At 46.1% G+C, this 16698-nt stretch overlaps 1 protein-coding gene across 2 annotated transcripts in view; it reads right to left on the bottom strand.

The window, feature by feature from the left end:
* The window catches only part of LOC135546204 (immunoglobulin superfamily member 11-like), a 115161-nt gene that overhangs the window by 20563 nt on the left and 77900 nt on the right, over nucleotides 1–16698 (bottom strand). For both annotated transcript variants that reach the window (XM_064974435.1, XM_064974436.1), the window contains exon 2: nucleotides 4248–4411. In XM_064974435.1, the coding sequence (XP_064830507.1) occupies nucleotides 4248–4411 (164 nt within the window). The remainder of the gene's footprint in view (nucleotides 1–4247; nucleotides 4412–16698) is intronic.

The following is a 16698-nucleotide window of genomic DNA, read 5'->3' as shown; positions in this document are numbered from 1 at the left end:
CATGTAGATACCTGTGCAGTGCAACCTTGTGTGTAGGTGTGGTGTGTGAGCATGGTGCATGTGTGTGCACATGTGCACATTTGGATAAGTATTTTTCAGTTGAATGCACCTCGAAGTACAGTATGTATGTTTTTCTGAGTGTGGTTACTCTGTGTGTGTGTGTATTTATTACTCAAGGGCGCAACTTTCACATTCTACTTCCGGCGCCGACAGAGATGGCCGCCTCGCTTCGCGTTCCTAGGAAACTATGCAGTTTTTTGTTTTTTTACGTGTTATTTCTTACATTGGTACCCCAGGTCATCTTAGGTTTCATTACATACAGTCGGGAAGAACTACTGAATGTAAGAACAACGTCACCTCACCATCAGTACGACCAGGAATATGACTTTCCCGAAGCGGATCCTGTGTTCTGCCTTCCACCCAGGACAACAGAATGGATCCCAGCCTGCGACCCAAAACAAAGACGTCGTAAAAGAGGGAAATGTAGCGGTCTTCTGGTCAGGCTCCGGAGACGGGCACATCACGCACCACTCCCTAGCATACTACTCGCCAATGTCCAGTCTCTTGACAACAAGGTTGATGAAATCCGAGAATGGGTGGCATTCCAGAGGGACATCAGAGACTGTAACGTTCTTTGCTTCACGGAAACATGGCTCACTCGAGAGACGCTAACGGAATCGGTGTAGCCAGCTGGTTTCTTCACGCCTCGCGCCGACAGAAACAAACATTTTTCTGGTAAGAAGAGGGGCGGGGGCGTATGCCTTATGATTAACGAGACGTGGTGTGATCACAACAACATACAGGAACTCAAGTCCTTCTGTTCACCCGACTTAGAATTCCTCACAATCAAATGTCGTCCGCATTATCTACCAAAGGAATTCTCTTTGATTATAATCACAGCTGTATATATTCCCCCCAAGCAGACACATTGATGGCCCTGAATGAACTTGATTTGACTCTTTGCAAACTGGAGACCACATATCCTGAGGCTACATTCAATGTAGCTGGGGATTTAAACAAGGTCGAATCTGAAAACAAGACTCCCTAAATTGTATCAGCATATCGATTGCGCAACCAGGGCTGGTAAAACCTTGGATCATTGCTATTCTAACTTCCCGATGCAAATAAGGCCCTCCCCCGCCCTCCTTTCGGAAAAGCTGACCACGACTCCATTTCGTTGCTCCCTGCCTACAAACAGAAACTAAAACAAGAAGCTCCCGCGCTCAGGTCTGTTCAACGCTGGTCCGACCAATCTGATTCCACGCTAAAAGACTGCTTCAATCACGCGGACTGGGATATGTTCCGCATTGCATCCAACAACAACATTGACGAATACGCTGATTCGGTGAGCGAGTTCATTAGAAAGTGCGTTGATGATGTCGTTCCCATTGCAATGATTAAAACATTCCCAAACCAGAAACCGTGGATTGATGGCAGCATTCGCGTGAAACTGAAAGAGCGAACCCCTGCTTTTCACCAGGGAAAGGTGACCGAATACAAACAGTGTAGCTATTCCCTCTGCAAGGCAATCAAACAAGCTAAGCGTCAGTATAGAGACAAAGTAGAGTCACAATTCAACGGCTCAGACACAAGAGGTATGTGGCAGGGTCTACAGTCAATCACGGATTACAAAAAGAAAACCAGCCCCGTCACGGACCAGGATGTCTTGCTCCCAGGCAGACTAAATAACTTTTTTGCCCGCTTTGAGGACAATACAGTGCCACTGACACAGCCCGAAACCAAAACTTGCGGACTCTCCTTCACTGCAGCCGACGTGAGGAAAACATTTAAACGTGTTAACCCTCGCAAGGCTACAGACCAAGACGGCATCTGTAGCCGCGTCCTCAGAGCATGCGCAGACCAGCTGGCTGGTGTGTTTACGGACATATTCAATCAATCCGTATCCCAGTCTGCTGTTCCCACATGCTTCAAGAGGGCCACCATTGTCCCTGTTCCCAAGAAAGCTAAGGTAACTGAGCTAAACGACTACTGCCTTGTAGCATTCACGTCCGTCATCATGAAGTGCTTTGAGAGACTAGTCAAGGACCATATCACCTCCACCCTACCTGACACCCTAGACCCACTCCAATTTGCTTACCGCCCAAATAGGTCCACAGACGATGCAATCTCAAATACAATGCACACTGCCCTAACCCATCTGGACAAGAGGAATACCTATGTGAGAATGCTGTTCATCGACTACAGCTCAGCATTTAACACCATAGTACCCTCCAAACTTGTCATCAAGCTCGAGACCCTGCCCCCAGGTGGTGAGGGTAGGTAACAACATCTCCACCCCGCTGATCCTCAACACTGGGGCCCCACATGGGTGTGTTCTGAGCCCTCTCCTGTACTACCTGTTCACCCATGACTGCGTGGCCATGCACGCCTCCAACTCAATCATCAAGTTTGCGGACAACACTACAGTGGTAGGCTTGATTACCAACAACGACGAGACGGCCTACAGGGTGAGGGCCCTCGGAGTGTGGTGTCAGGAAAATAACCTCACACTCAACGTCAACAAAACTAAGGAGATGATTGTGGACTTCAGGAAACAGCAGAGGGAACACCCCCCTATCCACATCGATGGAACAGTAGTGGAGAGGGTAATAAGTTTTAAGTTCCTCGGCATACACATCACAGACAAACTGAATTGGTCCACCCACACAGACAGCGTCGTGAAGAAGGCGCAGCAGCGCCTCTTCAACCTCAGGAGGCTGAAGAAATTTGGCTTGTCACCAAAAGCACTCACAAACATTCTACAAATGCACAATCGAGAGCATCCTGTCGGGCTGTATCACTGCCTGGTACGGCAACTGCTCCGCCCACAACTGTAAGGCTCTCCAGAGGGTAGTGAGGTCTGCACAACGCATCACCAGGGGCAAACTACCTGCCCTCCAGGACACCTACACCACCCGATGTCACAGGAAGGCCATAAAGATCATCAAGGACAACAACCACTCGAGCCACTGCCTGTTCACCCTGCTATCATCCAGAAGGCGAGGTCAGTACAGGTGCATCAAAGCAGGGACCGAGAGACTGAAAAACAGCTTCTATCTCAAGGCCATCAGACTGTTAAACAGCCACCACTAACATTGAGTGGCTGCTGCCAACACACTGGCTCAACTCCAGCTACTTTAATAATGGGAATTGATGGAAGTTGATGTAAAATATATCGTTAGCCACTTTAAACAATACTACTTAATATAATGTTTACATACCCTACATTACTCATCTCATATGTATATGTATAAACTGTACCCTATGTAATACATGTAACACTAGCCACAATAAACTATGCCACTTTGTTTACATACCCTACATTACTCATCTCATATGTATATAATGTACTCGATACCATCTACTGCATCTTGCATATGCCGTTCTGTACCATCACTCATTCATATGTCTCTATGTATGTCTATCTATTGTGCGTGTGTGTGTGTGTGTGGTGTGTGTCCACGCATGTGTGTGCTTGTCTGCCTGATTGTGTGAGTGTGAGTGTGCGTGCTCCCACTCAACCGTGTGTTTATCTGAGTGCGTGTGTACATGTGTGCCTGTGTGTGTGGCGAGAACAGCTGCTCCAGGTTAATTAGTGCATAAGATTATTATGTTATGTGGATGAGGTTAAACGTGTTGGAGGCAGGTGAGGTTGTGACGCCTGCAGCTGCAGATGAGAGGAAATCAGACTGAATCAAAGGGCCAGGAGAAACCTGCGTGCTTTGTTTCATGGCCTTACAACACAACAGCGACCTTCTTTGGGCATATAGGAGCAGCCGATTACATCGGTTCTGGCTTGGCTTTAGATAAAGTCTGCACGTGCTTCATGTTCACAGGGACTAGTCTGGTGTGCCAGGCGTGTGCTGTTTGTGCCATACACCACGCTCCAAACACTACAATACCCGGGTGGCCTGGCACAGATGCATGCAGTGTGATTGTTGTCTCGAGTGTGACGCATGTGGGTCCCATGGGAAAACAGTACAGTATATTCACAAATCCTCATTGAGGTGAAAAGTCGGGCGTGTCAATAAAGTTGTGTTGAGAGATTTTGTTGGTTAGGGAGTGCGTAGGTGTATGGGACTGTGGAGAAGGATGTGATGGTGGTGTATGGGCTGGTAACCTTGCCTGAGTCCTGAAGACGTTTTAGCTTTCTACAGCTGATGCCTAGGCTTTAGCTCAGAGGGATAACACGGTTTTGAGGCACACAGTCTACGCAGATCACATAAACATGTTTAGAGGAGGTTTACCTGTTCGGGCTGATTGGCATTGGACAGCGGGATGACCATCCAGATAATGTTGAGGTTGTTGAGGGCAGCGCTGGTGGAGAAGGAGCAGGGCAAGATGGCCGCCTGGCCGCGGGCTACCTGGATGCTGCTCTGGGTCACTGTGACATCCAACGCCCTCACGCTCACTACAGAGAAAAACATACAGAGAGAGATTTAGTGGGTGGAGAGAAAGACTTCTGGAGACATTTCCTGTATCTGAAATATTTAACAGCAAGTCATACTCGAAAAACATTTAATATGCTTTTGTTTTTTATATAGCCTAAAAGTAAGGTTAACTCATTTAGACTAGAGATCACTGAGATCCCTGCTCTTGGAGTTATTGGTGAATCATGGGCAGAAAGTACTTCAGTCACTCTATCAGTCCAATAATTGTTTCTCAAATCTCCTATGGTTGAAGAGTAAAGTTCCAGTATAATGTACCTCTAAATGTATATGCAGTATATTTCAAACCTGAAAGGTCACGTTTAATCTAATGGCACAATGTTATACTCAACCCTATCTCAACATTTCCATCTGCACAGCAAAATAAACACAATGTAATATCAAAGCTACTCTTTTAAAATGTTCTCCAAGTCGATTTTGAAATATCACAAAAAAATATGTACAAACTAAATATATACAAGAAAAGCAGGAATACTAATGACTATATCATGTGTACTTTTGCCGACCCTCTATAGGCCACCAACTTTCTATCTATACGAACAGTAGGATCGGTTTCCTATCATCCCAAATGCACCAATCGGTATCCTGTATAGCTGTCATGAAATAGATAGATGGGGGGGAAAGAATGTACAACAACCTATTTCTGGAGCCGCTAAACATATTAAAGCCTCAATTGGGTTACATCCTACCGTAAAATGTATCTATCTATGTTCAAGGCCCGGTGGGAGTAATCTTATCTGGACATAGTGAGGAACACAATGCCCATAATCAACTTAGAGAAACTTAGCATGTCCTGAGTCCTTGTCTACCATAATGCAGGATGATGATGCTGACATGAACCAATTGTATAGGTAGGAATATGCATGTAGCCAGCTGCCACGTTATTTTCACTGACACGTTGCGCCTTCCTTGTCTGACTAAAATCACTTCCTACGCGTTGTTCCTCTGGCAAGCACACTTCAGCCTGGAGCCCAAGCTCCAGAAGGAGAGAAACACGAGAATCTCAGTGAGCACTTCTTGAGAGACAGTGTACCACACAGGCTGGCAACAGAGTTTTAAAGGCTCATTGCAGTAAAAAGTGTTTTTCTTTGTTTTGTATCATATAGTACATCTGCTGAAACTAACACTGTAAAAATGTGTATCAGAGTTATTTCCTGATCATTTCTGGTTGAAAAGATCCTCTACACAGGACGTTATAATCAGCAGGTTTTCATGTACTGAAAGGATTTTTGCTTGCCTGGTATAAGTTTGAATAGACCAATAACAAAGAGTTCCAATCCTCTCTGCCAGTAACAGCTAGTTTTTAATTTTCCCCTCCCCACTCACACCAGTTCCAGCAAAAGTTCTGCTTGAGAAATTATTTTTTCTTATTTTTGTTTATTTTTGACCATTTTAAGGGAAAACTATGAGAGAAAGGTATTAAATTGTTACCCAGAAATGATTTGATATTTAGATAAAAATGCCTGCATTGGGCCTTTAAACCCAATGGAATAGAGACTAAAGCATTTAAAGGTAGGACTGGTTGAAACACTTCTCTGCAATATTACAAACTATATTAAGATGTTGTGGCCACTCAATTGCTCTCAAGCTTTGCTTCTACTTTACAATGTGGCTGTCAGGCTGTTATTGTCTTTCAGGTCAAATCTGAGAAAGTTTATAGATAATCTAAAAAAAAGTCACTGTCAGTAATTGTAATGGTCAGTCTATTCATCTCAAATATTTTATTTATTTATTTATCCGTTATTTGACTGAAAACACGTTCTTATTTGCAGCAACGACCTGGGGAATAGTTACAGGGGAGAGGAGGGGGGGATGAATGAGCCAATTGTAAACTGGGGATTATTAGAGGGCCAGATTGGGAAATTAGCCAGGACACCGGGGTTAACACCCCTACTCTTACGATAAGTGCCATGGAGGGAATCTTTAATGACCTCAGAGAGACAGGACACCCTTTTAACGTCCCATCCGAAAGACGGCACCCTACACAGGGCAGTGTCCCCATAATACTGAGAAACTCCAATGATCTGTTTCTAAATCAATCTCTATATTTATCTCAGATTAGTGAGAAATGAAGGAAGTTAATACAACAAGAAAGGAATATAAATGAATATAACGAAGGCATTAGGTGACGGTGATCCACCCAGCCCATTTGGCACTCCAGGCCGCCACAATGAAACGTTCAAAGTATTTAAACGATTTCAAATCATATCTGAACCCAGGTCTGTTCTGAACCCAAAAGACATGAACATATGTTTTATTATTATTTTTTTACCCCTTTTTCATGGTATCCAATTGGTAATTACAGTCTTGTCTCATCGCTGAACTCACATATTCAGACTCGAGAGAGGCGAAGGTCGAGAGTCGTGCATCCTCTGAAATACAACCCAGCCAGACCGCACTGCTTCTTGACACAATGCGCTTAACCCGGAAGTCAGCCACACCAATGTGTCAGAGGAAACACTGTACACCTGACGACCGTGTCAGCGTGCATAGTGCACTCGGCCCGCCACAGGAGTCGCTAGTGCACGATTGGACAAAAACATCCCTGCCGGCCAAGCCGTCCCCTAACCCGGACGACGCTGGGCCAATTGTGCACCGCCCCATGGCTCTCCCTGTCGCGGCTGGCTGAGACAGAGCCTGGACTCGAAACAGGATAGTGACACGGCTAGCACTGTGATGCAGTGCCTTAGACCACTGCGCCATTCGGGAGGCCAAGCATACATTTTTAATACTTTCTCCGCCCTATAATAAGTGTATTCTACAAAGTAGATAAAGCAGTGCAAAGAAAGAAAGAAAGCCAGTCGCGCGAGAAGAAAAAGGACCTTGAGGCAAAATGGAAGACACAAGCGCTTATCTTTTCCAAACTCCTCCAAGGCTGCAGCTTTCTGCCCCGAACAGCTGGAGTCTCATTTTCAACACACTGGATTATGGGGACAAGTGCTCAAGAGCCTAAGCCCTCATGACTGCAGAATGCACCACACTCAAATCTTACTGCCTGGAGAGATGTATGCACATGGCCCGGCCATCCCTTGGGAACACACAAAGCATTGGGGAAACTGAGTGACATTTGAGTTGCGAGATAGACATTATCTAACGCCAAAGAAAGGAAAAGTGCTCGGCTGCCATGCCTGATAGTGTTGCAGTGCTTAACCTGTTGGTGGAAAAGTGATCGGCTGCCATGCCTGATAGTGTTGCAGTGCTTAACCTGTTGGTGGAAAAGTGATCGGCTGCCATGCCTGATAGTGTTGCAGTGCTTAACCTGTTGGTGGAAAAGTGATCGGCTGCCATGCCTGATAGTGTTGCAGTGCTTAACCTGTTGGTGGAAAAGTGAAAATGGCCATGCCCAGGACTGTTAAATGGTATACCCAAACTTGTGAGTACTTCATGGTGGATAATGGACTACTAAAAGTACTTAGTGATGTATCTTAAAATGTAATGGGCTGATGAGGAGTCAGAACAGCCCCAGCATACCAGCCAGAATCCACTCCCACACCCATTCCCCCGCCATCCTTAGATAAGAGGCCTCAAGGAGAAATGTACAGTACCACCTGAAAAAATGTTAATTTATGGTTTGGCAATGGATTCCTGTAGGCCCATTTTATTAAACCCTCATAAGGTCACCAGAATGTGAATGTTTGTTCGAAAAACTACATGAATAATCAGTTGACCACTTCACATGTTTTAGTTGTTTCATGTATCTCTTTTCTGTGAGAGAGAGCTGCACCAGCCCTACTTTATTTTTTTAAATGTATTTAACCTTTATTTAACTATTCGGTTAAGAACAAATCCTTATTTACAATGACGGCCTACACCAAACGACGTTGGGCCAATTGTGCGCCGCCCTATGGGTCTCCCAATCATGGCTGGTTGTGATACATCCTGGCTCTACTTGGCAAAAATTGGTTGAATCAGCATTGTTTCCATGTAATTTCAACAACAAAAATTACATGTGGGGATGTTGAATCAACTTGGAAAACTGATTGGAAATTGCAAAAAGTCATTAACCCAAGAGAATTGAGTCTTTCAGTCTTTTTTTTAAACCTAAATCCACTGACATGGTGACATTTTTTGTTGATTTCACATCAGCTGACAACTCTACCAAAACTAGACATTTAAGGGATGTCTGTACCCAGTGGGGAAGCTCTGAAAAATGAAATGCTCATGCATAAATTAAGTGTCCACAGAAAGAGTAAGGGAACCGTCCATTTTATGAAAAATATTTGCTCAAACCTCGTCTTGTAGTTTGGAGTTGAACCACTCACGCTTGAGTGCTAGGTACTGTACATCGATGTGTTCCCCCTCTCTCGGCTTGTGTAGGACAGTGTGTAACGCTAATGAGCTAAATGTCACACCCATTTTGTTTACCCCACTCGTCCCATGACTTTTTAATAGACATCCTGTCTTCCATTCCACCGCTGAAGCCCCCGGAGCCAGCCTGGAAGGATGTGGAGTACACCACTAGTACCGCTAACTGGGCTTTACTATGCACTACCCCTCTTCTCTGGAGGCCGACTCTACTGTACTGTATATATGTCCATTCACTGACAATGGGAGTGAGGCTGTGCTTGTGTTCCTAGGGAACTCTAATGGAAAAAGTCACCTTAGGCAGTCCTAAAAGAGCCTGCAGCGGACATCTCGCTTCAAACAGATTCCTCTTTTCATCCAGGAGCCGAGTGTTAAGAATTCTTGTTTATTAATGCATGGGAGCTATACCACTGAGAGGAGAGATCTGTCTCTCTCTCTCTCTCTCTTACACACACAGTGGTTAAATGATGTGAGAATATCCTACTGAGATCCACACGGAGTCATTGGATCAGAGTTGATTAAGACATGACAACCATCTTCTATTGTGCGCCATTGCCCTTGATGCCTATAGGAAGCCTGCCATGCTACAAATGAGCATAGGGGGTGGAAGTGAAAACACGTCATTTTATCTCTCTCTCTCGCTCTGTGTACAGCTCTCCATGCCATCACAGTAGCACCTCTGCCATGGGCGAGTCAGCCTCACTCTAAATTCATCTCTCTCCCAGCCAGCTCATTTTCATCACAGGCCCATGCTTTTATTCATGGGTTTCTTTTATTCATGTTGCTACTTTCATTTCTGTTTCCAACAGATGCCCTGCTGCTGGGCTGGCGTACACTGCTGCTGTACCATCATTGGGTGGCCTGAGGCTAAAACAAACACAGCACTCGAGGATGGTGGAAAGATCTGACCTCATCACTCAGCTGGGTCACTACGGAAATGTAGACCCTTTCTTATTCATCTATGAAAAATAGTTCCTTTTGGGATTTCTTTACCAGCACCCAAAATTGAGTGCTATTCTACTGCTCTTGAAAGGAAGGAAAGCTGATGTGATGTGAATGGCACCAAGTTGCTTGTGTTGGGCACATCCCTGCTTCCCCAATCTCTTCTCACATATACACCATTCTGACCTTACCATGACTGTTGAACCTCTGGACAGCAACAGAATGACAGGAACCAGACCAGAGAGTCCTCAAAGACAAAAAAAAGTCGGCAGGAGGTAGAAACATGGAGCCACACATCTCCCCCCCCCCCCCACACACACACAAACAAAGGGTTATTTGTCCCTGGCCTTGTTGGGGCCCAGGGGCTTCACAGTGCGGTGCTTTCACAGAGAGGGCCTGTGTGGGCCCCGCGAGGCCCTACCGTGTGAAACTCAGGTGGTAGCTGGGCCCAGCTGCTTCTTGGCACCTTACAGATGACTCCGCTCAAAGCGTCGCAGAGGGGGGGGGGGGGGCAAGCGCTCGAACAAGCAACAATGTTTGCCTTGTCTCTGCTTTAGCTGACATCTTTCAAGCTCACTTTTTAACTTGCTAACCTTTTAAGATGTCCTATATATCAAGGAACTTCTCCGTGAATGGACTATGACTACCCATCTCGTCTCTGATTTTGAAACCTGTGAATTCCTCATCACAGAATCCCTCATTGGACTCAACAAGCACAGTGGCATACATGTTTGACATGAACAAAACAAAATGTATAAACAGTGTTCTAAAAGCTGTTTCTGAGGAACATGCAGCTCCTTGCATGATGTGTGGAACAGAACAGTGTGGGGGAGGGGGGGGGGCTGTGAGACTCGAGTCGCTCACATTGAAGCCACCTGAGGGACGACATTAAATAAACTAATTCATATTTTATCAAGGTGCCCCCACACAGGTGTGCTGCACACAACCGCGGCTGGGCTGGCGCAAAACAACGGGGCTCAGCCTGGTGTCTTTAGTCTGCCCTGCACAATGGCAATGCTGATTGGCTGGGGAATTCAGCTGGTCACCGGATGATGTCAGCCAGAACTTTTCACATGACTGTCCAGGCCTAATCCACCCTCTTCCCGCTATGCCTAGCCCAATGAAAGAACCATAAACCATCTCCTCTCTCCCCTTCACCCTCCCCCGCCCGGCCCCAGCCTGGCCCCAGCCCGCGGGACCTCCAGCCACAGCCACCCCTCTCACCAGCCCACACATGCTGAAGTATTCTGCTCAACATAACTAATATAACTAATAATGCCCTACACTACTACTGTAAACACTGTCACTGCAGTGTACTGTACTACTACTACTACTACTACTACTACTACTCAGCACCAACTGACCAACCAGTCTTTAACACACACACACTGCTCCACCTACACTGAAAGTAGCCCGCCCCACAGTAGCCCACACACTACTGTGCTAGCCCTCATAGGGCTGAGAAGGCTATCATCCCCAGTCTCCACACAGGTCAGAGAGAGTGGTGGTTGGTGAGAAAAGGCTGGTAGCCATGCTCTAACAAGCAATTGCACTCTAACAACATGCACAGTGAAGCATCACTGCAGTTAAACGTAGCCTTCTAGTGCAGGGCTTGGCCATGATGTCCCCTTTCACTGATATTATTGACAATCAGTGACAAGAGGGGCTTTTGTGAGAGATGTTGTTTATGTGTAAACACAGGCCCCGGTGGAAGGAGACAGAGCTCGCTGTAAACTGTATCTATCTCAGGGGACTGCATCCAGCCATCCACTCTATCCTGGTCTTTCTCAGCACTCCAGACCGGTGAGACTGTGAACACAAGAGCCTTGCAGCGAGGGACAGTGAGTGGCCAGCGACAGTGAGTGGAGCAGAACATTAAAGTAGGCCAGGGCCCCTCATGGCCAGATTAACCCCAGCTAGCTAGTGCTGGAAGAGAAGACTGCTAAAGCTGCAGACAGATGGCTTGGTCTCCCGCACATGCAGCCTGGCCAGAGAGTGTCTGTGGCTTTACACACACAGCAGTAGGCTAGTGCTATTTAGCACCACTGTTAACACAGGGAGCGCAGTTTGGACAGAGCACAGCCACAAATTGCCTGTGTGCATGAGCATTATTGTCTTGACTACGTTGCCTTTGTGCAGTAGTGCAGTGTACAGGTTTTAACGCTATAGGACCACCACATTTGTCGCCAAGATTCAGCCTCACCTGCAGAAGACAAACAGGGTAGAGTAATACATACTGTAATACAACTAATACATACAACCAACTGGCCTGCATACAACCACTGGATCAGAATAGTGAGGCAACCCAACAATAGAAAAACAAATGTGTTGTTGTCATGTGCTCCTGGGTCTCTAGAGGCAATGCTTGAATAAGCACAGCATTATCCTCGCAGCTAGCAGTGGTCAGCACGGCTTTTGCATCATCCGCGACGTGACTAAAGTAGCTCCGTCTCCTCCTCCAGTGGCTGGTCGGTATAGGGACTTCCCCATTCTTTGTACTGCTACAGAGACTGGCAGACAGTATCCCTGCCAAGCCAACCACTCCATGACTGGGGCTGCTGCCATTGGGTATTGATAGGACCTCCCCTCCACACTGTCTATCTGCAGGACAGGACAGGTAAGCCGCTTCTTCTCGCCTCTCGGCCTGGCATGCCCTCACATCACCTGCAGATAAGGGGTTATTCCAGGAACGACCTCCTTCCTTACTGTGGCTGCAGGTAAACCCTCCCTCCCTTTCTGGCTGGCCTCCATACTGCCTGTAGATAATAGCCTCTCCTGTAAAATACCTCTTGGCTCTCCTTCTCACTGCCTGCCGATAAAGAGCTCTGCCTGCCTGGGCTGGCCAAGCCTCACAGCAATGTCTGTCTGTCTGCAGGCGAGTTGGTCAGAAGTGCTCAAGTCGTCAGGCCCAACAGTATTTATCAGAGTCTTACTTTAACTCGTCGATGAACTCAATCTCAACCTCAACTCCTACTTATTCTATGCATTGTAATAGCACATTCATGGATTAATCATAGCCTAGCATGCATGATGAAATTGTTTGCTTTCACTTCAGTGACAGGTAAACCGCTAGTGATCTAGCTACCGAACGCCTAAAGCAATGGCATGAAATACATGAGTAAGACAAGAGGAAACTACTTTATAAGTCAGGAGGAGTAGCAATCTTCTCCCCAGGCTCTGTCAAACGGGGAAAACTTAGACTGAGCCTCCAAATGCACTGAATGTAAAAAGCAGGACCGAGGGGAGAAGTGGGGGAGAAAATGCCTGTACCGAAGGTTGTAGCTTTGAATTTTTTTTACAGAGAAAGAGAAGTTGACTGAGTGACAGAGAAATTGACAGAGAGGGTAGAAAAGAGGCTGAGTGCGTACTTTACAGGACAAGATCAGTGTCAATCAGAAGAGAGTCAAAGGACTGAAAAGTGCACAGGGACTGTTGATCAGACAAGGGCAACGCCACCAACCAAAGGATCTGACAATGGACATTACCATTTAATCCCAACGGTCATCACTATTCAACTCCAGAAAGGAAGTCACCGGCCCTGTTCAGATACTATTACAAACCCTTCTCCCTTCATTCGTTCATTGTGGTAATAACCACTGATCTGACTTGACTGAACTAGTCAAAGTAATTTGGTATTGTAGTAACCTCGCTCAATTAAGTCAGATCAGTGGTCATTACAAGGTAGTTAGCAGAGAAAGCAGAAGGCTGACTGCGTCTCTGACTGCCCTCTAGTCCTCTAAGAGTTGACAGGCATAGCCACACACACGACCCCTGTGACCTTCGTCCACAGCAGGTCAAATGTACAGAGGGCAAAGGTCATGAGACCCTATGGACAACTGGTTCCACTGAATACAGAAATCCTGATGATAAATAACCATGCAATGCAATGTTATTGTTTGGGGGTTTCCTGTCAAGCTATTTTAATAATCTCATTTAGATTGTGCATTGCTAGTGGTCTAGCATCAGACAATGGATGTGATCCGGTTTAGTTCTGATGAAATCTGGTTAAAAAAATACACTCCCAAAAAATAGTGTATATAATGGGCAGTAGTTCTTATGAAATCCCAAAATAATTCAGCATTAAGGTTCCAGGTTGATTTGCCTTATTCTGAACGCACTACAGCAGAGAGGAAGGAAACAAGCCCATGGTTATGTGAGTAATAAGCGTTTCCTTGGTTGGTAGACCAATTGGTAGTGTATATTTTGTATGTATGTATGTATGTATGTATGTATGTATGTATGTGTGTGTGTATGTATGTATGTATGTATGTATGTATGTATGTATGTATGTATGTATGTATGTATGTATGTATGTATGTGTGTGTGTGTGTGTGTGTGTGTGTGTGTGTGTGTGTGTGTGTGTGCGTGCGTGCGTGCGTGCGTGCGCGTGCGTGCGTTTGCAAATGGACAGATTATTTTCCAAAGCTCTACACACCCACACTAACCCACCACTGTTTAACAAAAAAACTGAGGTATGGGGCTGGAGAAATGTAACCACTCGCAAATTCATAGACAGAGCTATGGATGCAAGTACTGACCAGCCATGATATCAAATGTATAGTTTAAACCATATTTTGAGGCTATACAGTGTTTGTATGTATTATTTCTTACATTGTTACTCCAGGAAACTTAAGTCTTATTACATATAGCTGGGAAGAACTATTGGATATAAGAGCGAAGTCAAATTACCAACATTATGACCAGGAGCGGCCTTCTGGTCAGGCTCCGTAGACGTGCACATCGCCCACCACTCCTGAGTATACTACTCGCCAATGTCCAGTATATTGACATGGTAGACAAAATTCGAGCAAGGGTTGCCTTCCAGAGAGACATCAGGGATTGTAACATCCTCTGTTTCACAGAAACATGGCTCTCTCGGGATATGTTGTCGGAATCGGTTCGGCCACCGGGCTTCCGGGCCTCTCCATGCATCGTGCAGACAGAGTTAAACACCTCTCTGGGAAGAGGAAGGGCGGTTGTCTATGCTTCATGATTAACGATTCATGGTGTAATCATAACAACATACACTAATTCAAGTCCTTCTGCTCACCCAACTGAGAATTCCTTATAATCAAATGCCGGCCATATTACCTCCAAAGAGAATTCTCGTCAGTTATCGTCACAGATGTGTGCATTCCCCCTCAAGCAGACACCACGATGGTCCTCAAGGAACTTCACTGGACTCTATATAAACTGGAAACCATATATCCTGAGGCTGCATTTATTGTAGCTGAGGATTTTAACAAAGCAAATTTGAGAACAAGGCTACCTAAATTCTATCATCATATTGATTGTAGTACTCGCGGGGGTAATACACTCGATCCCTGCTATTCTAACTTCCGCGATGCATACAAAGCCCTCCCTCACCCTCCCTTCAGCAAATCTGACCATGCCACCATCTTGCTCCTACCGTCTTATAGGCAGAAACTCAAACAGGATGTACCAGTGACTAGATCCATTCAATGCTGGTCTGACCAATCGGAATCCACGCTTCAAGATTGTTTTGATCACACTGTCTGGGATATGTTCTGGTCAGCCTCAGAGAACAACATCAATCTATTCGCTGACTCGGTGAGTGAGTTCATAAGAAAGTACATTGCAGATGTTGTACCCACTGTGACTATTGAAACCTACCCTAATCAGAAACTGTGGATGGTGGCATTCGTGCAAAACTGAAAGCGCGAATCACTACATTTAACCATGGAAAGAGGTCTGGGAATATGGCTGAAAATAAACCGTCTAGTTATTCCCACCTCAAGGCAATGAAACAAGCAAAATCCTGGGACAGGGACAAAGGAGTCGCAATTCAACGGCTAAGACACGAGACATATGTGGCAGGGTCTACAGGAAATCACGGACTACAAAAAGAAAACCAGCCATGTCACGGACACCAACCAGTCATGTCACGCTACCAGATGAACTAAACACCTTCTTTGTTCGCTCTGAGGATAATACCGTGCCACCGTCGCATCCCACTATCAAGGTTTGCGCCCACCTCCCTTCTCCATGTTCAACTTGAGTAAAACATTTAAATGTGTTAATCCTCGCAAGGCTGCTGGCCCAGATGGCATCCCTAGCTGCGTCCTCAGAGCATGTGCAAACCAGCTGGCGTGTGTAGTGTGTTAGCGGACATATTCAATCACTCCCTATCCCAGTCTGCTCTCCCCACATGCTTCAAGATGGCCACCATTGTTCCTGTACCCAAGAAGGCAAAGATAACTAAATGACTACCGCCCTGTAGCACTCACTTCTGTCAAGTGCTTTGGGAGACTAGTCAAGGATTATACCGCCTCCAACTTACCGGCCACTCTAGACCCACTTCAGTTTGTATACCACCTAAACAGGTCCACAGACAATGCAATCGCCATCACACTGCACACTGCCCTATCCCATCTGGACAAGAGGAATACCTATGTAAGAATGTTGTTCATTGACTACAGCTCAGCATTCAACACCATAGCACCCTCCAAGCTCATCATCAAGCTTGAGGCCCTGGGTCTCAACCCCGCCCTGTGCAATTGGGTCCCGTCCTTCCTGACTGGCCGCCCCCAAGGTGGTGAAAGTAGCAAACAACATCTCCACCCCGCTGACCCTCAACAACGGTGCCCCACAAGGGTGCATGCTCAGCCCCCTCCTGTACTCCCTGTTCACCCACAACTGCGCGTTCATGCACACCTCCAACTCAATCATCAAGTGTGCAGATGACACAACAGGAGTGGGCTTGATTATCAAAAACGACGAGACAGCCTACGGGGAGGAGGTGAGGGCACTCAGAGTGTGGTGTCAGGAAAACAACCTCTCAATGTCAACAAAACAAAGGAGATGATCGTGGATTTCAGGAAACAGCAGAGGGAGAACCCCCTTATTCACATCGAAGGGACAGCAGTGGAAAGTTTTAAGCTCCTCGGCATACACATCACAGACAATCTGAAATGGTCCACCCACACCGACAGTGTGATGAAGAAGGCGCAACAGCGTCTCTTCAACCTCAGGAGGCTGAAGA

Source organism: Oncorhynchus masou, chromosome 9 (assembly GCF_036934945.1).
Source record: "Oncorhynchus masou masou isolate Uvic2021 chromosome 9, UVic_Omas_1.1, whole genome shotgun sequence".
NCBI classification, from domain to species: Eukaryota; Metazoa; Chordata; class Actinopteri; order Salmoniformes; family Salmonidae; genus Oncorhynchus; species Oncorhynchus masou.
Note: the sequence above shows the minus strand (reverse complement) of the source record. Positions and strands in the feature narration are given on the sequence as shown.